The sequence below is a fragment of the Mytilus californianus genome, unplaced genomic scaffold (genome assembly GCF_021869535.1).
Source record: "Mytilus californianus isolate M0D057914Y unplaced genomic scaffold, xbMytCali1.0.p SCAF_5, whole genome shotgun sequence".
Taxonomy (NCBI): Eukaryota; Metazoa; Mollusca; class Bivalvia; order Mytilida; family Mytilidae; genus Mytilus; species Mytilus californianus.
This window is the reverse complement of record NW_026262701.1, coordinates 26,461,414-26,482,810: the sequence shown is the minus strand read 5'-3', so window position 1 is coordinate 26,482,810 and position 21,397 is coordinate 26,461,414. Positions and strand designations below refer to the sequence as shown.

General features: G+C 30.4%; 1 protein-coding gene across 2 annotated transcripts in view; it reads right to left on the bottom strand.

Annotated features, from left to right (window-relative positions):
• Positions 1 to 2,442: 2,442 nt before the first annotated feature.
• Positions 2,443 to 21,397, bottom strand: part of LOC127703159 (NEDD8-activating enzyme E1 regulatory subunit-like) — a 37,740-nt gene continuing 18,785 nt past the window's right edge. Inside the window, exons 12-20 of one of the 2 annotated variants that reach the window (XM_052207681.1) lie at positions 20,402 to 20,461; positions 18,369 to 18,429; positions 17,773 to 17,921; positions 17,394 to 17,435; positions 10,190 to 10,226; positions 8,913 to 8,999; positions 7,817 to 7,962; positions 7,453 to 7,526; positions 2,443 to 5,511 (exon numbers count right to left, since the gene is read on the bottom strand). In XM_052207681.1, the coding sequence (XP_052063641.1) occupies positions 5,352 to 5,511; positions 7,453 to 7,526; positions 7,817 to 7,962; positions 8,913 to 8,999; positions 10,190 to 10,226; positions 17,394 to 17,435; positions 17,773 to 17,921; positions 18,369 to 18,429; positions 20,402 to 20,461 (816 nt within the window). In that variant the 3' untranslated portion in view covers positions 2,443 to 5,351. The remainder of the gene's footprint in view (positions 5,512 to 7,452; positions 7,527 to 7,816; positions 7,963 to 8,912; positions 9,000 to 10,189; positions 10,227 to 17,393; positions 17,436 to 17,772; positions 17,922 to 18,368; positions 18,430 to 20,401; positions 20,462 to 21,397) is intronic. The other variant, XM_052207682.1, reaches the window with a different exon arrangement.

Here is a 21,397-nt window from a genome sequence, read left to right as displayed (position 1 = left end):
GAAACCAATTTTGGGGAAGTACAGACCGACGGACGGGACGGGACGGACAAGAGTAACACTTAATGCCCCCTCCGCTACGGCGGGGGCATAAAAACTGTGGTATACGATAAATCGATACAAATATGGGATTGGACACTTTTGAAAACTCTCGCTGTTATTCTGATAGGACAGGTATATTGACTATTCAATTTTTTCACCTTTAATCATTTATTCACAGGGTATAAAATATGAGATACATGTAGTTACAACATACGTGTATAATAAATTAATATAATTCTACTAAAATATTAATCCCTTTGAAACATGAGCAATTTGACCAGGATGGGTACATTTCTTGTAGCTATATATATGTATCATAAATTCTTTATTCTATTTGTAAGAAAGTATAAGCACTTTGTTTGAAAGTGAAATATAGATGTATATGAGTGCATGTAGTATGTTCTAAACAATTTGTAATAATCAAATTGTAAATCCAGTATTGAAAATTTCTTTTCTGTCATATCATTATAGATACATCGTGATTCCAACTCCTACATGCTTTGTTGGGCAAAAAATTAAAGTTGCAAATTGTGAAAACATATATGGGTGATAGGATTTTCCAGTCCAATATACATACTCAAAGAACTTCCAAGTTTGAACACATATAACTTAGACCATGTAATAAACACATCTTGATTCTGCAACTGAAAATCAAACTAAGATGAAAGGAACAATCATTTTATATTTTTGGTAACTTTATTATCCCTAATTAACTTAACAAGGACCATAATAAAGAAAATGATATTTGCAAATCTGAACCCCCAAACAGGATCATGTAAAAATTAAACATTAACTCACAAAACAAAAATAAAATACCACATAACAACTGTCACATCTACCTTTATAACACACATGACTTAAAAAAATAGTTATAAAGAAATTTTTGACAACTAATGACTAAAACTAATTGAACAAAATCCATATACTTATATTATGATTACTGGTTTATGGAAACAAGTTTGAGTTATTTCCCTTTGAACAGAAACTAATAAAGCAAAAAAAGTTCTCTAAAATTAGATATGATCTAACCACTAAAAAATTAAATAGTTCTCTAAAATTAGATATGATGTAACAAAATGTATATCTATTTTCAAATTATAATCAAATATAATTAATAGTTCCAAGTACTTTTTCTTTCATTTGTCACAAACTAATATAGATCTGCAACTTATCTATTATCTACACAATGTAATGTAATGAAATATACCCTTTATTAAAAATAGATTATTATCTAATTAAAAGAGTTCACTTCATCCAAAAAAAATTGTATATAGAGCATTCAGAAAATGAGTTTATACAGAATAACAAACACACCTACCACAAATTCTTCAAACAATTTACCAAAGAAAAGAAAAAAAAATCCAAAATGTCATTTATCATTAATACAATGTCTTTTAAAAATCTTTTAAAAAATGAATTATTTCCCTTTGAACAGAAATCTAGTAATTAATAAGTATTTCATCAAAAATTTAATTCTTGGGAAAGGGCTATAACTCAACAATGAGAAACGCTAAAATCGTGAAAATTGAACTTGACCTTCATTCAGTCACAGGAAACAACATATCTAAATTTGAAAAAATTTTGTCAAAGGGTTTTTATGTTAGTGAACGGACACTGTTTGGCAGCCGCCCACCAGTCCGCCCATCCGCCTGCCGTACATCCACAAATCAATAACCGATTTTTACTTCGAAAATCCGGTTAATAAAATGAATTGCATCTCCTGCAACAAAACTATATATGTATGAGATGAGAGTTTTTTTGCTCAGTGTTGAAGGCCTCACTGTGACTTTGAGATGAATCAATGTCTGTAATCAAGAATCTCTTCAGGAGATATCTTTGTTTCTTATTACATGTCTTTTGAACATTTAGAAATTGATCGTTAACAGCAGATCTTTGGTAATATAAGCTGGATTCATTTAAAACTTATTTTTGAAATTAGTTGTAGAGCTTGTAAAAGTAATATAAAAACCGGAATATAAAGATAAGAAGATGTGGTATGATTGCCAATGAGGCAAACAACTGTCCACCAGACACCAATTGATGAGAAGTTAGTAACAACAGATCACTGTACTGCCTTCAACAATGAGCAAAACTCATACCACAGAGCAAGCCATAAAAGGCCCAGAAATGACAAATGCAAAACAAACGAAGACTATTCTGACTTTTTAGTTTAATTGCACTGTTTGGTTTCTGTGTTATCAATGTTTCCCCAATATTTCATATTTGTGTATATTTATTTTCTCTGTTTGATTTTTAATATCTTTCAGGTGGTTAATTAACTTATTGCTTAAAGATGCACATGTCATAAAGTTCAGTTCACATTTATAAAACTTTGGTCACTCAATAAAGTGCACAAAGTACTAATTGCATAGATGTTACTATATAATCAAAGAAAACAAGACATTTTTAGTGTTGTACAAAAATCTTTTATTTCAGCTTCTCTCTTTATTATGCATAAGACATAGGACTAAATTAGGAAATCGAACATACTTATCATCTACATAATATTTTTTTTTTAAGTGGATAAAAATATGAAAGCAGTTGATTTTTCCCCTATGAATGTAAATTTTTATAACGGAGATGATATGATTTAGGGCTGAATATTGTATTTGCCAATTCCCATACTTGACCCAGTCTTTAGAGATCCTTTTTTGTCTTCCTTAGGAGAGACATAAATCATCATTAACAATGGAGAGGTAGCAGAAAGAGCATATTTATCTCTGTATGTAATGTGTGAAACCATTTTGTTTTTCAAATCTTTTAATTACATTTAATTTTTTGTTAAGGTAAAAACTTTATACCACTGGTTATTTTTCACTAAAAATTGGTTAAAATGCTTATATATCACTTTCAACTTATCAACAATTTTGTCTGGTATAGAACCAGTATATGATTATCAAGGGGAAGCAATTTGTGTGAAAAGTGTGCAATAACAGAATCAAATCGGTAATTGGCAAATGGAATATATTGCCCTAATATAAATTATTCAAATTTGCAGAATTAATGTTTTATTTTTGTACATTTGACCTGTCACAAAGCAAACACTTTTATAAGAAGAAATAATGGCTTCCATTTTTTATTCATGAAAGTTTGTTCATCTGATTATGGATAATATTCTTCTGCTGATAAACAGTGACACAGTAATTCCTTCACATCAGTTAAACTTGAATTCACAATCAACATTACATAAGCATTCAGCAACAAAACATTGAAGATAGAATACATATATCTTCTATACATTTTGGGACTTTATCAAGAAATAACATTAAAAGAACAAGAAATGCTTTCTAAATTTCACAATAATCAGATAAAATTTTAAATTTTACATACAAAACTTAACAATTAATTTTTCCCAAATTCTTCGAAGATCTGATTTATCACACTTTTGTACCAATTCCACAGCCATTTGACATTAAAATCTTTGTTTAAATCATTCTTTAAATCACCATCCAAATAGTTTTTTTTTAATCTATTTTCAGCTTTTTTTGTCTTAACCACTTTTCACATTTCTTCCTGTGGTAGACTTGTTACAGAAATAAGCATGCTTGTTAACAGTTGGCCAATGCCAGATGATAGATAAAATAATTTTACAAGTAATAAAAGAACAGAGTTCTAATGTCCCCCCCCCTTGCACATATTTTATAGACTGCTGAAATAGATCTTTGATTATCTTGTTAAAGAAAATAAATTACATTTCAAACAGACCTTCAGGGGCATTACTTATAGTATAGTATAAGTTTTATAAAGATCTGGCAAGAATTGTACCTGTGAGAGCACTAACGAGGCCATTTTCCATAAATTTAATATTTCCAAGGGGCATAACTCTTTTAAAAAAAAGTCGATTGACCACCATGATAGAACTTGTCCAAGATATTGCTGTTATATTAACCTATAGTATAAGTTTTATAAAAATCTGGCAAGAATTGTACCCGTATGAGCGCTAACGAGGCCATTTTCCATAAATTTAATATTTCCAAGGAGCATAACTCTTTTAAAAAAAAGTCGATTGACCACCATGATAGAACTTGTCCAAGATATTGCTGTTATATTAACCTATAGTATAAGTTTTATAAAAATCTGGCAAGAATTGTACCCGTATGAGCGCTAACGAGGCCATTTTCCATAAATTTAATATTTCCAAGAAGCATAATTCTTTTGAAAAAGTCGATCGGACACCATTATAGAACTTGTCTGAGATATTACTGATATTAACCTATAGTATAAGTTTTATAAAAATCTAGCATTAATTGTACCCGTGAGAGCGCTAACGAGGCCATTTTCCATAAATTTAATATTTCTAAGGGGCATTACTCTTTTAAAAAAAGTCGATAGGCCACCATTATAAAACTTGTCCAAGATACTGTTGATATGAACCAATAGTATAAGTTTTATAAAAATCTGGCAAGAATTGTACCTGTGAGAGCGCTAACAAGACAGGACAGACAACCAGTGTTTCTATGTCCCCTACAACGCGTTGAGCGGGGGACAAAAATAACAATGATGAGAATTTGATGTATTTTATTGACTTTGATATACCTATGTAAACATTCTTTAGTTGAATTGAAGGGAGACAATTCCACCAAGAACTTAGCAAAATGATTTAACTGATGCCAATGAATGTTCATTATCAGACAGCCAAAGGAATTTCAACCAGGTTCAGTGTAGTCAAATTTAAATTGTTTTTTATTATTGAAAAAAATAACAAAATTTATAATTCAGTAAAAAAGTAAGACTCATTGGACTTTTAAGGCACCTTTTTTAAGTGTCCAAATAGAGATCATTCTGACAAAACCTTCTGATATCCTATAGCTATTAAAGGGTTTATTTTTCATTGTGATATAAATCAAGAATGTCTAGTTTGATTTAAGGTTGAGACTTGCAACTTTTTGAGAAGAAAGTGTTGTTTCATCACGTAAAATACAATGTAAATTATGAAGTACCGGGTATTCTTTCTTTATCTTCACAAAAGTCCTCCTTTGATTACTGTCACCTCAGGGGAGACAACTCCTCTCACATGGCAAATTTCATGATACATTTAGAATATTTTATCATTCAATCTCTCAACAGAGCCCACCACTGTTATGAGGACATTTCTATTGCAGACCTCAGAAGAAAGTTTCAGTTCTAATAATAAAAGTTTTTATAGATTACAAGCTTTCAAGTTTCCTCTAGTGTATAGCATGATAAAATTACATCCTCCAAACTTAATGTACAGAAAAATGGTTAAAGCTTCTTTCTTGAAGCGGATTATTTTTGTTTTGATTCATTGGTGAACTGTTCCTGAACTGAAAACTTATGCATATATAAATATATCATAGCTGTACAGTTAATGATGACTGTTTCATAGCATTATAAATATATGTATTATTAAATGGAATAAATTGTTTTGTTATGATTTTAATAGCTTCTTGTGCTGCAGCTCCTCCTATGAATGATGAAATTGTGTGTAGTTCTGCGGCTCCATATCGACATCTACAACAAGAAATTTATATTTATATATATATATACAGAGAAAAAAACATTGTAATGCATTTTGCATCTTTCTATATTTTGTTCTAGTTAGTTCATTTGCTATCTTACAATCCTTATTTTACTCTACACCTATAAATGTACGATATAATCCCATATGAATTGTGATCAGTTTTTGTTTTGACTCTCAATCTCAGGATGACCAGGAAAAATCATTGCTCATTGTTGAAGGCCGTACAGTGACCTATAGTTGCTTACATCCACATCATTTGGACTCTAGTGGATAATTGTCTCATTGGCAATCATACCTCTTCTTATCTTTATATAGAACATACAGTCTATAGCTGTAAAAAGTGAAATATTTGAAGCAGTTCACCGTTGCTTTTGTTGTGACAGATCATCTTCAAAATATAACACTACTAGATATTTAACAAAAATGGTACATATCCCAAATTTATATAAAAATATGATATAATATCTTCTCAAATAGGGATTTTAGATTGGGAAAATAACATTGCACTAAAATTGCCTGGTAAACAGTTTTGCTTGTTCATGAGATGAGATTCTTGTCATATCAAACAATTTTTACAGTGTACACAATGTAGTGAATAGACTAAAGCCAGACAGACTATTTAAATGGAACAAGAGTGCACACGCTGAAATGTCTCGCCTTCTTTACTAATCATTGATATTATGTTGATAGTTCTAAATATAAAGCTTTATTACAACTGTCACATAAACTTAACATTAAGCAAGTAAACTAAACATTGACCAATGAACCATGAAAATGAGGTCAAGGTCAGATGAACCATGCTAGGCAGGCATGTACAGCTAACAATTCTTCCATACAACAAATATAGTTGACCTATTGCTTATAGTTTAAGAAAAACAGACGAAAACACAAAAACTTAACACTGAGCAATGAACCTTGAAAATGAGGTCAAGGTCAAATAAAACCTGCGTGACTGACATATAGATCATAAAATATTTCCATACACCAAATATAGTTGAACTATTGCATATAGTATTAGAAAAAAAGACCAAAACTCAAAAACTTAACTTTGACCACTGAACCATGAAAATGAGGTCAAGGTAAGATGACACCTGCCAGCTAGACATGTACACCTTACAATCATTCCATACACCAAATATAGCTGACCTATTGCATGCAGTATTAGAAAAAAAGACCAAAACTCAAAAACTTAACTTTGACCACTGAACCATGAAAATGAGGTCAAAGTCAGATGACACCTGCCAGCTAGACATGTACACCTTACAATCATTCCATACACCAAATATAGTAGACCTATTGCATACAGTATAAGAAAAACAGACCAAAACACAAAAACTTAACTATAACCACTGAACCATGAAAATGAGGTCAAGGTCAGATGACACCTGCCAGTTGGACATGTACACCTTACAGTCCTTCCATACACCGAATATACTAGACCTATTGCTTATAGTATCTGAGATATGGACTTGACCACGAAAACTTAACCTTGTTCACTGATCCATGAAATGAGGTCGAGGTCAAGTGAAAACTGTCTGACGGGCATGAGGACCTTGCAAGGTACGCACATACCAAATATAGTTATCCTATTACTTATAATAAGAGAGAATTTAACATTACAAAAAATCTGAACTTTTTTTTCAAGTAGTCACTGAACCATGAAAATGAGGTCAAGGACATTGGACATGTGACTGACTGAAACTTCGTAACATGAGGCATCCATATACAAAGTATGAAGCATCCAGGTCTTCCATCTTCTAAAATATAAAGCTTTTAAGAAGTTAGCTAACGCCGCCGCCGCCGCCGCCGTAGCCACCGCCGGATCGCTATCCCTATGTCGAGCTTTCTGCGACAAAAGTCGCAGGCTCGACAAAAATGACGACCTATAAAGATACACACATTCACAAGATCAAACAATGACATCTACTTACATCTCATGTATATAATCATCTTTAATTGATGTAGGATTTAGTCCCCAGTCATGTAATATCTTCTGTACTGATGTCTGAAATCATAGAAAATATTTTATAAAATAAAAGGAGATGTTGTGAAAATAAAAAAGCAAGCAAAAAAAATCAAAAGTTCAACAAAAATATGCATTTACTGGTATCCATAGCTTTTAACAATATATACATGCTATAACACTCTAAATTGCCCCAAATCCAGATAAGATGTGATTGACAAATTTCATAAAAAGACAGCAAACAAAGTCTCTTCTTTCTTCAGACAGAAAAACCTTTCCAGAGAACCATTTAGATTAAATCTGAACAACAATTTTTTAAAAACAAAAACTACCTTTAACATAGTGACATCTGCTTCTACTTGGTCTTCATAAACACCAGGATATCGATTATATTCCTCATAAAATTTATCTACGCCTCTCAGTAATACATAAAATACAAAGTCATCATCATCATTGTCCTCATCACCTAAATGTTGAGCTGAAGAAAAAAAAATTTGTAATAACCAAGAGATTTAGATACTTATAACATTCTTATATTGTAAATTCAGAAATTATTGCGTGCATTTATTATTGCGATTTTGTCATTTTAAACTAAAATGCGATTTTAATTTTTGCGATATTGAGAAAAATCCTGTTTAATTCATTTAAAAAATTTCAAAATGCGAGTTTAAATTATTGCGATTATAACCCTGTCGCATTTTTCGCAATAATAAAAACATCGCAATAATTTCTGAATTTACAATATATGAAATAAAATATCAAATGTTAAAGCATTGGTAAATATGATACTCATATTCAAGGTGTATCATAATGAATTATGAAAGTCTACATATGTCAGCAATATACTGTCACTTATGAAGCAGTAACAGATTTTCTATAGGTTTGATTTAGAAAACCATCTTAGGATTTTTATCTTTTTGCAACACAGCACTTTATAATATATATAATAACTACACAAATTATTGGAACATTACAACCTGTACATTTTAAGGTCAATTTACAATTAAATGAAAGAATTCAAGAGTTGAATAATAAGTACAAGTCCATAAATTCCTGTTAAAATAGCTACTCAAACCATTTTGGTATTTCATTTCATTAAGTTGCAGTATCAGTGACATATATATACTATCTATATTTTTTTCATTTTTAACATAAATGAGTAAAATGATTGGGGATGTTGATACACTCAAATTTTATTTCCACATACCAATGACATAAATTTATGTAAATGTTTTGGTGTGGTAAAAAAATTTCTTTACAGTAATATAAACCTGGCAGTGTAAAAGGTGAAACTTTTGATTTGTTAAATATGTACATTTTTGATGATGTTAAAGCTAGTGTGCTGGAATTCATATTACCAATATATAAGACGAAAAATATAACAACATGTACATTCTCCTTTAAATTACATTATTTGTCATTAAATACCTATTTCTTGTAGATTTGCTGTTTTGCTATTGTATTCCTCTGCTAAACTTCTGGATCTAAATACTCTTAAAAATGCAGCATTTTTACCTGAAGCAAATAGAGGTCCTGTTATTTGTTGTGAACAATTGAGAAAGAAAAGGAAAAAATTCTCCATATCTTTAAAAATATAGGTCACATAATGCATAAAGTTCAACTCATCATTGTTTTGAAATAAACAATTTCTCTACAAAGCAGCCATCTCATATGAATAAAAGGAGATGTGGGGAATATGTAAAGCTGTGACATCAGTCCAGTTGCACCACAAGAGTACACATGCTGAAATGTCTCACCTGCATTACTTATGATAGAATTTATGTTGAAGTCTGTATTATGAAAGTTTTACTACAAGTATCACATAAACTGAACATTATCAATGATCCATGAAAATGAGGTCAAGGTCAGATGAACCATGTCAGACATGTTCACCTTACAATCATTCCATACACTAAATATTAATAAAGTGGTCCAATTGCTTATAGTACCTGGAAAACAGACCAAACCACAAAAACTGAACACTGACAAATGAACCCTGAAAATGAGGTCAAGGTCATAAGAACACTGCCAGACAGACACGTACACTTAACATTTATTTCATTCACCAAATATGGTTGACTGTTGCTTATAGTATTGGATAAACAAACAAAACCATAAAAAATTAACACTAACCATTGAACCATGAAAATGAGGTCAAGGTAAAATGAAACCTGGCAGACAGACATGTAACTACACCTATTATGCATGAATCATAAGTCTTCATAAAAATATTTTATGTCAGTAAAATTACGACAGCCTCTATCCTGCTACACAGAGTTATGAAACAAAATTAGTTTTTACATGACAAATTTTGAATTTCTTAACTTTCGACTTGTAACTTGACAAATTTCTATGATATGACAGAACAGCCAATAATATGAGGACATTTCAAATATTTTATAAAATGAAACAGTAAAGGCTATCTATCATCAATACATGGTGGTCAGTGCTTGATTTTCTTATGAAATAGATTCTGATTTTACTTGCTGGCATTGGCAACAACTGTCATCATCAACGATGTTTCAAGTGGCACAGTATGTTGTATTGTAAAAATATTAAATAAACTACCGTTTAGTAATGGAATATACAAAAGGGACTTAATGCATACAATTTAATTGCAGGTACAGGTAAAATTGACAAATTGCATAATAATAAATAATTCCAATTTTAAATAATATCCTGTTAAAATATTCAGTTATACTTACAAAATAATTTGATATCATGGTCTGATATGCAGTTTTCCTGTAAAAAGAACATCAAAATTTTAAGTTACAAATTCAAAGTCAACATAATGAATCAACCAATGTACAAAATGTGCCTATGAGAAAAATCTGTATTTATCAGAAAAATTTATATTATTGAGAAAAATCTGTAAAATTGAGAAAAACCTTAAATTTATTAAAAAAATCTATTTACTTCTATCATATTTGAAAGTGTAACAAAACTAAAGGCTCTAAAGAGCCTCTGTCGCTGACCTGCACTTTCAACAATGGGCACTTTTTAGTAAAAACCATCATAAAAGGGGAATAACTCTATTAAGAGTTAACTGACAATTTCAGTCATGTTGACATGGTTGTAGATCTTATCCTGCTGAAATTTTCCTTTTAAAGTTTCTATTTATCTATTATAGTTTTCAAGATAATAGACAAAAAATACATAAAATTATTAAAAATTATCATTTAAGGGCAATAACTCAAATAACTAGCTGACTGAAGATTTTGGCCATTACGGCACATTTGAAGATCTTGTCTTGCTAATCATTATGTGCTATATAAAGTTGAACATTTGTAGATCTTGTCTTGCTGATCATTTGTGCTATATAAAGTTGCACATTTGTAGATCTTGTCTTGCTGATCATTATGTGCTGTATAAAGTTGCACATTTGTAGATCTTGTCTTGCTGATCATTTGTGCTATATAAAGTTGCACATTTGTAGATCTTGTCTTGCTGATTGTTTGTGCTATATAAAGTTGCACATTTGTAGATCTTGTCTTGCTGATCGTTTGTGCTATATAAAGTTGCACATTTGTAGATCTTGTCTTGCTGATTGTTTGTGCTATATAAATTGGCACATTTGTAGATCTTGTCTTGCTGATCGTTTGTGCTATATAAAGTTGCACATTTGTAGATCTTGTCTTGCTGATTGTTTGTGCTATATAAAGTTGCACATTTGTAGATCTTGTCTTCCTGATCATTATGTGCTATATAAAGTTGCACATTTGTAGATCTTGTCTTGCTGATCATTATGTGCTATATAAAGTTGCACATTTGTAGATCTTGTCTTGCTGATCGTTTGTGCTATATAAAGTTGCACATTTGTAGATCTTGTCTTGCTGATCATTATGTGCTATATAAAGTTGCACATTTGTAGATCTTGTCTTGCTGATTGTTTGTGCTATATAAAGTTGCACATTTGTAGATCTTGTCTTCCTGATCATTATGTGCTATATAAAGTTGCACATTTGTAGATCTTGTCTTGCTGATCGTTTGTGCTATATAAAGTTGCACATTTGTAGATCTTGTCTTCCTGATCATTATGTGCTATATAAAGTTGCACATTTGTAGATCTTGTCTTGCTGATCATTATGTGCTATATAAAGTTGCACATTTGTAGATCTTGTCTTGCTGATCATTTGTGCTATATAAAGTTTCTATCTATCTATTACAGTTTTCAAGATAATAGGCAAAAATGGGGAAAATCGTCATTTAAGGGCAATAACTTCAATAAGGAGTCACCAAACAATTTCGGTTATGCTGACTTATTTGTTGATCTTGTCTTGTTGCTCATTTTTGCTTTTTTAAGTTTCTATATATATATATATGATAATTTTTAAGATATTAGACACATATGAAAAAAAATGAAAAATTTGGCAATTTTTCCATTTGTAAAGGGCATAACTCTAGAACAGTAAAAGTGACGGCACCAAAATTCAAACTTCATCTGTATATTGTGGTAATAAGCATTGTGTATAAGTTTCATAACATTTGGTTGAGGCAAACTTAAGTTAGAGAATGAAAACGAAAAATTTAGCAATTTTTCCATTTGTAAAGGGGCATAACTCTAGAACGGTAAAAGTGACAGCACCAAAATTCAAACTTGATCTGTATTTAGTGGAAATAAGCATTGTGTATAAGTTTCATAACATTTGGTTGAGGCAAACTAAAGTTAGAGAACGGAAACCAACTTTGGGACGTATGTACGTACGTACAGACGGACAAGGGTAAAACTAAATGCCCCCTCCGCTACGGCAGGGTCATAAAAATTGGTAAAAATTCATAAAAGGACAATAACTGTAAAAAGGAGTCGTCTGACAATTTTGGTCATGTTGACTTATTGGTAGATCTTGTTTTACCGATTATTTTTGTTATTTAAAGTTTCTATCTCTCAATTACATTTTTCGAGATAATAGGCAAACATTTTTTAAAAATGGTAAAATTTGTCATTTAAGGGCAATAACTCCTATAAGTCGTCTGACAGTTTTGACTTAAATGGACAATAGGTAGAGCTCAACATTCTGAACATTTATGCCCCTGTCAGATTTTCTCTATAGCGGTTTTCAAAATAATAGGCAAAACTTGCATTTTACCGCTATGTTCTATTTTCAGCAATGTCAGCCATCTTGGTTGACAGCCGGGGTCATCAGGCATATTTTTTTAACTAGATACCCTAATAATGATTGTGGCCAAGTTTGGTAAAATTTGGCCCAGTAGTATCAGAGGAGAAGATTTTTGTAAAAGTTAACGGACGACGAAGAAGGACGCCAAGTGATGAGAAAAACTCCTTTAGCCTTTCGACCAGGTGAGCTAAAAATAGATAATAGAATATTTCAATGACTACACATTCTAACAGATATACCTAGACTTAATGGTTGTATGAAAACATGAATCAAACACACCTAAACAAACGAAGGAATTCTCTAAATCACATTTTCAATTTATTGGTGTACTGCTTAGTTATTCATGCATTGGAAATTTTTGAAATTATTCTTGAACAAGAGTGAAATGCCAAACCCCACTACATTGTATAGAAATTAACAAAAACAAAACCATTTACATTTGTCACTATGAATAGATTGATCTTCATATTACACCTTAACCAAGAACTCTCCTAAAACTACCTCAAGCCTTTCTTAAAAAGTCATATGCAAAAGTGAAAATTTGACTATAGAATAATTATTTGACTTGTATTGACCCCATATATATATCTATATATACTTTCTACCACTACATTGAGTGTGATATAATATTTCTCCACTCTAGACAATAAAATTTCAAATTTAAATACTGTAAACAAACTTATTTTCTCAAATGATTTATTTTTGCGACTTTTGCGAGTGGAAAAATAACGTGAAAAAAATAAATCGTCATGAATATGACTATTCCCTAATATAAATTGATCAGGAAAATTTAAAAATTGCAAACAAAATCGTGGCATAGTCAGATAAAAAGTGCTGAACGTGAAACAAAGTATCAGGGAAAATAAGTTGGTTTACAGCATGTACATTAATATGATCAACTGGTCCTGGAAAGTATAAATATAAAGTACATTTGTACTTCCTCAGAAGAAGTATTAATAATGTATCACATTTCAATTTTAAAGTTTAATTACTGCTTTTGGAAATGACCTTTGTGAAAGGACTTTTAAAAATTTATTATACAAATGTGCAGATATTCAGATAAAAATAGTTATCAATTCTGGCCAAATAGTATACAATCAGGCTGGAACTGCACGGTAAGCTAATGAGGTTTTTTGAATATGAAAGTTTGATGAAACAGCATGACTCATACAAATACTTAAGCAACATCAGTGCAAAACAATTGTTCAGTAAGTGGTGACTGACACAATAAATAAGCTTTCAGGACAAAGCTTCCATGCCTCTGCAAAGAGTCCTTATATTTAAATGATTTCTTTATAAACTTTAGAGTTAACAAATAGTTTGACAAATACAATCTTTTTAAATACATTTACTATTTAAACAGATTCATCTGCTGTTCATGCTCAAGCTTAAGAAAAAAAAAGCTGCACATCTAACCTCATTTCTAGGGCATTCCCTGTTCAGTTAGGCTTATAGTTTATTTTTAACATTTAATCAGTATTTAGCATTTGATTTAAGAAGTTGCAAAAACCTGCAGTTTTTCTATCAAAAGAAGGAAAATAGTGAAAAGAAGAGTATATGCCACCATAACTGTTCTTAGCTATCTCATTCTACAAATAAGCAATCTTTTTATGAGTGTTTCGGTAATCTTTCCCGGATTAAATTTGAAAACAATAGTCCTACAGTTATAAATGAAAGAACCAAACATTCAGAAGATACACAACTAGTTTATAAAGGTTAACATACAACTGGTTGACCGACAGATCAGACACAGGACAAAGAGAAAGTACTTTTGTCAAATGTTTACATATTGTTAGATAAAGTCATTACTTAATTAGATCAGTAAATATAAGTAATTCTCAACATCTAATTTACTATAAAATATTCTGGAAGATTTATCTACCTGAATAAGTACTGACTGTTTAATGTTGATCATGATGTGATATAGACAAATATCATTATATACTGTAAATACAGAAGTTTTTTTGATTTTTTTTATTATTATAAAAATTGCAACAGGATAGGTTTGCAAAATTAAAAACTTGCATTTTAAATTTTGACAGCATTATTGTTTTATTTGTATGCAGCATTCATTGAGATCGCAATAATTAATCTTGCTTTTGCTTCCATTGATCAACAATCACAAAAATAAAGGAATGCAAAAATTTCTGAATTGACAGTTAATGTATATCATGTTCAAACACAGTTAAAATATCCCTTGTGTGAACTTTTATATTTTATATTTAGCACTTTAGATATGCAGCTTTTTGTTCATAGCAACTATAAAAATATCATTCATACTGTATAACAAAGTGCAACTGGACCATTTGGAAAAACAGAACTAGGAAGTTTTACACAAAATATATTTCTCTTTCATTTACTGAAAATTTCATAAGGGCAGATAAAATTGATCATGTTTAATAAGGATTAAAAAAATCATTTTAAGTCAATTCCTGAAAAGTATACTATAGGTATCTTAGAAACCAGATGGTTGAAACAGTTTTCTTTGAAAAATCAGTCATCTTTGAAGGCAGACAGAATTATCAAACATAATATCATTATTTACTGGATTTTTTCAATCAATTTTGTTTAACAAATATCATTGACATTTGGTATAATTTCAAACAAATGTTTTAACACAATAGAATAATTGAGGTGCTAAAAGGTGAAAATTGATAAAAAAAATATATCATGTATACATATATTTCAAATTATCAAAGTAGTGAATATTTTATCCTGCAGGCTGGTATAATTGGACACATTTGTTTAAACAAGACCCGTAGAGGAAGAGGTCAGCAGTTATGTTTTACTACTATTTCTATTTATAGAAAAGGTTGCAGAGTAAGTTAAACAATTCAATTTTAGTCTTCCAAGAGAGAATTTACATCTTTTGAGTTGAAACTGGTCATGCAGTTTTATAAATAATTGTGGATTCATTGAATGGACAACAGGTGACAGAAAAGGGACACAAATAACTGGCATTTTGAAATAAAATTATTACTTGAAAAAAATTTGTTTTAAAAATAAACAGAACAATTTATTGTATTACAATTACTTTAGAATATACCAAATTATATGGTCTATTACTGTAGAAATTAAGGCAGTCTTTTAAAACCTGTACCAATGAGGAGCCACCTATCTTCAAAGTTTTTAAAAGACTTGCTTTATTCCTATAAAGAAAATTTAAATGTCCCCTCCTCCCCCCTGCGTATCATTGTCTTTTTTTTCAGATATCAAAGAACCAGGTAGCATGTTATCACTTTTTTAGGTCACAATTTTTGTGGATTCTAAGAAGCTTGACACATTGTATGGACACTTTATTTTAATGGAGACCATTTGTTGACCTCTACATGTCCTTAATTTTTTTTGTGTTGTTGGGTAGCTGTCACATTGATAAATACACCAAGATCCTTTTATTTATATACACCAAACAAAACTATACCTTTACATATAAAATTTGGTACATTTTCATTAACAAACTCCTTATGGATGTTCACTACTCTGTTTCAAAATAACAAGCTTTTTAAAAGACTGTTATAAATTGATAGTATATGGGAACTAAAAATGCAGAAAAAAATTAAGGGTCTGTGTTCTTGTTTTCAAGATATAAACCATTGAAAATTTGGCGGGAAATGATTCTCTCTAGATTTTTCAAACATTTAACATTGGCACCTTTTTTCATTCAAAAACTATGAAAAAACAACAAGGATTGAATAAGATTTTCAAATATGGCTTTTTAAACTGTATGTAATAAAATTATGAAAAGAAAAGTAGGGGTTAGCAGGCAAAATATTTTAATCGCAATACATAGATAAAACCAGAGGATTCCAAATATCTGGCAAAAACTCAAAAACAAGTGGAGCGAACATCCTTAAACATTGGTTCTTCTTGAATAGTAATACCTCCACAATCTATATGGTCAATTGTCAAATTTCCACAATTAAAAATTCTGAGAAGCCTTTTTAATAACAGTACAAAAATCTTTCCTATAAGAATAAAAAATTAGTTTCATACTTTTAATTCAAAAACTGAGAACATAAAAAAATATCTGTAATAATAACACTAATTTCCAGAAACATCATTTAAATACAATGTATATATTTGTTCATGCATTTTGTTCCATTCTATTTCTGATTTACAAATGGTCCATTTTGAAGGATTTTGTCAATGTGGCTTTGAATTGTTGCTCAGAAGATTATCTGTAAATTTCTGAATCAATTTTTACGCTTAATTAAGCAATTTTTTTTCTATATATATATATATATATATATATATAAGTTTGAACGTTGTTTTCAATTAAGACTTGTATATATATATGTTATATATATATGTGATTTTTTTTTCAATTTAATTTTATATTTTAGTGTGCATTTTGCCATTTGTTGTTTCCTGTCAAGGTATTTCAAATTCAATCTTGTTATTGAATTTAACTCATCTACACAAACAAATGTAGCCTTAAATGAACTTTTCAAGTGATTACATCTTTGGAAATCTGCAAAATGTTTAATTAAAAAAAAAATCACTCTGGTAAAATGAATAACTTTAAATTCAATATACATAGCTTAATTTTAAATGTTTCTATATTTTTGAGTAATATCTAAATTCTGTAAAAATTAAAACCTTTTCATTTTAACATAAAAAGAACACTGCTTATTTAAAAATGAAAAGAAGAACCACCAATGAAAACAAGTCATGTTCTCTTGTTAAATGACATTCATGATTTAATGGTAAAATGCACCCGACGGCCAAATTCATTGACAATTCCTTGTCCAATACAGGAATAATAAAGGGTAACAGAATAAAAACATCATACATAATTTGGTGTTGGCATATTTAATGTGTTGACAGGTTCCTCCTACAACAGACCAAAACCACATCTTAGAAGGTTTACTGTTGGACTATACCATTACCAATTATTGTATATACAAAACATGTTAGCTCTTATATTCTACCATTTCTTCATATGATATTTCTTTGGATACTTCAACATTGCATGTAGATACCTTATATTATTGTTTTGAATACTTTACTCACAACTATTTTCAAGTTACACCACATCTTTGAAACATTTCTTAACATTGATAACAATGTTTTATGGACCGAAAATATATATGTAAAGTTCCTATAGAAAACAATACAATACTAGTTTTCTTTACATTATCAAAAACAACTTGAACTGACACGAGTCTAACCTTTGCAATGCTCTGTTCTATTCTACGAACTTTCTCTGTCACTACCCCAACATCATCATCTGCTTGGCCATGGTAAACATGTTGTAACTGTATATATCTGGTGGAGTCAGCTGTCATATCAGGGATGGTTCCACGCAGAGGTAATAATCCTACAACAATCAATGTCTGGTCTTTGTACACCAAATATAACTATTTAAGATCCTATGTTTTTACCAAATCACTGTTTCCATTAGTTGCATGCCCAACTTTTAGTTTTAAGTTTATGATTGGTACAAAATTTTAAACTAGATTTACAGACTGTAAGCTGTACCAAGCACTATGAACATGTTTAAAAAAAAACACCAGAAATTTACATGTAACTTCCCTCCTACAGAGGAGTTTCTTTATTAGCCAGATTTAAGCTATGCACTTTTCATTGTTACCATCTACTATTTTCATAATCTTACCAAAAAAATTCTTATAAGTCATGAACATTTCAGTATAACTAACCATCAATTCTTATTGTAACACTTTTGTGAACAAGGACATAGAGATTAAAAATAACTATGAAACTTGCTTCTTCAGATGTTGGGTGCTTAAAAAAAAATTGTACTAACCTTTTCCTTCATTATCTACAAATTCTTTGACTGCTCTAACTAGAACCCAGAAAGACGAACTCTGCAAAATAAATTATATTAATAGAAATCAGCTGAGCGCTGTTCTATAAAAACATAAATGGGTCCTCGGGAAGGCACTTTGAAATCATAAATATGGGTGGGTATCAAGTACAGTGGAATTCTTAGTGAAATTCAAAATTTGACTCTACAGGTAGTTAACAAATTTTGAAAGTGCCTTCCCTAGGTTCCATTCATGTTTAAATGAAATATCCCGGTCAAAAATGTGGATTTGTGTAACAAAGGTATGTAATCTAACCACCAAATACTGGAGAAGTATCAATATTTAGAAAGCAGCTGTTAGAGGTGAACACTCAAATTGCATAGGCCATTTACTTCAGTATTCCATACTGCATTTATAACATCAATAGTCTTAGAGCTGAGAGTGACTAAACAGCTAATTCAACTGACACATTATGTCTGGTAAATATGCAACAGGTTTGTTTATTTCTTGCAGTTACTTTTTTTGGTGGACATGCGCTTGGAGTACAGAGCTAGATGTCTCCTGATGACTAAATAATATGATCTTTTTGCAGGGTCTTGTCAGGTTGAAATACCCATAAGATGATCACATTTAATATATTGGGTTGTGCTTGGAGAATTAGTACTACCTGAAAGAAGAGGACCATTTTTGGTAATTAGGATTGAGAATATTCCAACTGCAGGTGCTAAAAATCAGAACTGTCTGACCTGATTAAACTCTTTCTCCTTTTTATTGGTTATTGCTCATTTGTGTCCCATACCTGCCCAAGTTTTGGAACAATTTTGGTATTGTCAGTTTTGTTCCCATCCTGACTATGTATGAAAAAAATGCCTACAGACCAGCAATCAATCATTCCATCATTGTTAGTAACCCGGCTATGGAATCTAAAATTTCAACGGTACTTATATAAGGGTCTGGATGGGGATACTTCATTTTTGTATTTAAAATTTTTTTTTAGTATTTTTCTTGATCTTTAAAGTCATATGAAACTTTCAAATTTAAAAAACAAGTTGAATATGTTTTATCTACTTGAATGGCTAAGTTGTATTATAAATCAAGTGTACATGGACTTTCTTGTGAAAGAAAATCCATTATCTTATCAAAATCTTCAAAAATGTACATTTGTACTGCGGTTGAATTATTGTCTTCGCGTATACTAATTGGTCGATACTTTTCCGTATGCAGTACCCTTAATTACGAGACCTCTCGTTAGAACTTTGGCCACGTCACAGCCCAAGTGCGAGGGAAAACCATGATGACAGAATGTAAACAAACGTGCATTGGAAGGTATCAAAATTGTAATAATCGATTCTTCAAGAACAAATTAAATACACAAAATCATTTAACAAGTTATTGAAAAGTTTATTAAACACATGGGAATGCATTCAGTTCACTTATGTTTTACATGCTCCATGTGCTTCTGTGTTAATTGTTTTTCAATGTCACAATCCGGTAAACTTCGGCAACAAACTTGAAAGTTAATAAGCTAACGATTAACAATCACCGAATGAAATATTATGTGTCGATTATACGTTATAGATTCGAAAAAAAGTGCATATAGGACTTACTTTAGTATATATGCATGCATTAGTTTAACAATTTCCTGAACATTAAAATTTTTTGAAACTCATTTCATATTACTTTTAATGCTTATTCTGTAAAATTTTTGAAATTTTTGACTATTAGATTTATCTGTAACTACATGATTTCTTTATTTTGTACATTGTTCATTTGTATAATCAGTATTGTATTCCATAATTCTTTTGTTTTCCACAGTTATTCATTACACTTTTACAATCCACTATTCTCTGTTCTTTGTTTTGCTTATTCTTTTCTATTCATTAATCTTTTTGTCATTATTCTCTAGTATGTAAACACCATCCAGACCATCTTATATAAACATGAATACATGAATAGCTCTTTTTTAGAAATATCTTGTATATCATTTTCAATGATGATTTTACAAGTCAATGAAACATCTGATTTAGCTTACCTCAGAATCTAAGTTCTTACAACACGGATCTTCAAACAGCTTTCTCACTTCACTTGGCATCTAGAATAGATATAAAATATTGATAGGTAAAATCATAAGAAATTAAATTGATAGTTTGAGGAATGAACAAGTGTTGAAGATGTAGTAATGGTTTTTTATAACACATTTATTCTTGGTTATGAACATATACTAATGAAAGATTTGAACTAGTTTACTTTTCATTAATTTTTTTTTACCAAAAATCAGTTCAATATCTATGGGTATAACAATAAAAGTCAGAACAAGCACTGATACAATTTTCTTGAAATTTTAGGTTCAAGGATCATAATCTGTGAAATGTAGATCTTCCAATACAAATCACAAACAAGATCATAGACCATTCTATACTTATAAACTTACAATTCAGCTAAATATCTACAAAGGAAATTAATCCTGAAAACTGAATTTTGTAATGAAAGAAGGACTGAAGGATGATATGATGAGTGGCATTGGATTCATTATTCAATGCATTTTCTTATGTTCTTTTGGGTAAAGAACACTCACAATAACAAAGTTCACAAGAAGTACAGATACAATACCTAATGAAGGGAAAGGATATCAAACACAGTATGGGTCAAAGTTTCAATCTTTTTAAAAAAAAGGAGAACAGGAGAACAATAAAGTAGATATAAAAGATGAAAGGTTAATATAACTTATAAGTTCTCTTTCAGTTTTGAAAGGGGGGGGGGGGGGGTGGAATCAGACATACTATGTAAATGTTATCAGAGTCAACCATAATTTTAAATCTCTGAATAAAAATCAATATGAGCAATTTTATAATATCCTTACTTTTGACAACTATACAAAATTGGCCACAAATACTTAATGAACTCATACAATGTCATATAATTACTGTTGAGTACAGTGATACAATGGGAAATCATTATTTATACCATGACAGAGATGTCTATGCATGGCCTATTTAATCCCTATAAATCAACGTAAGCTATAGTGAAC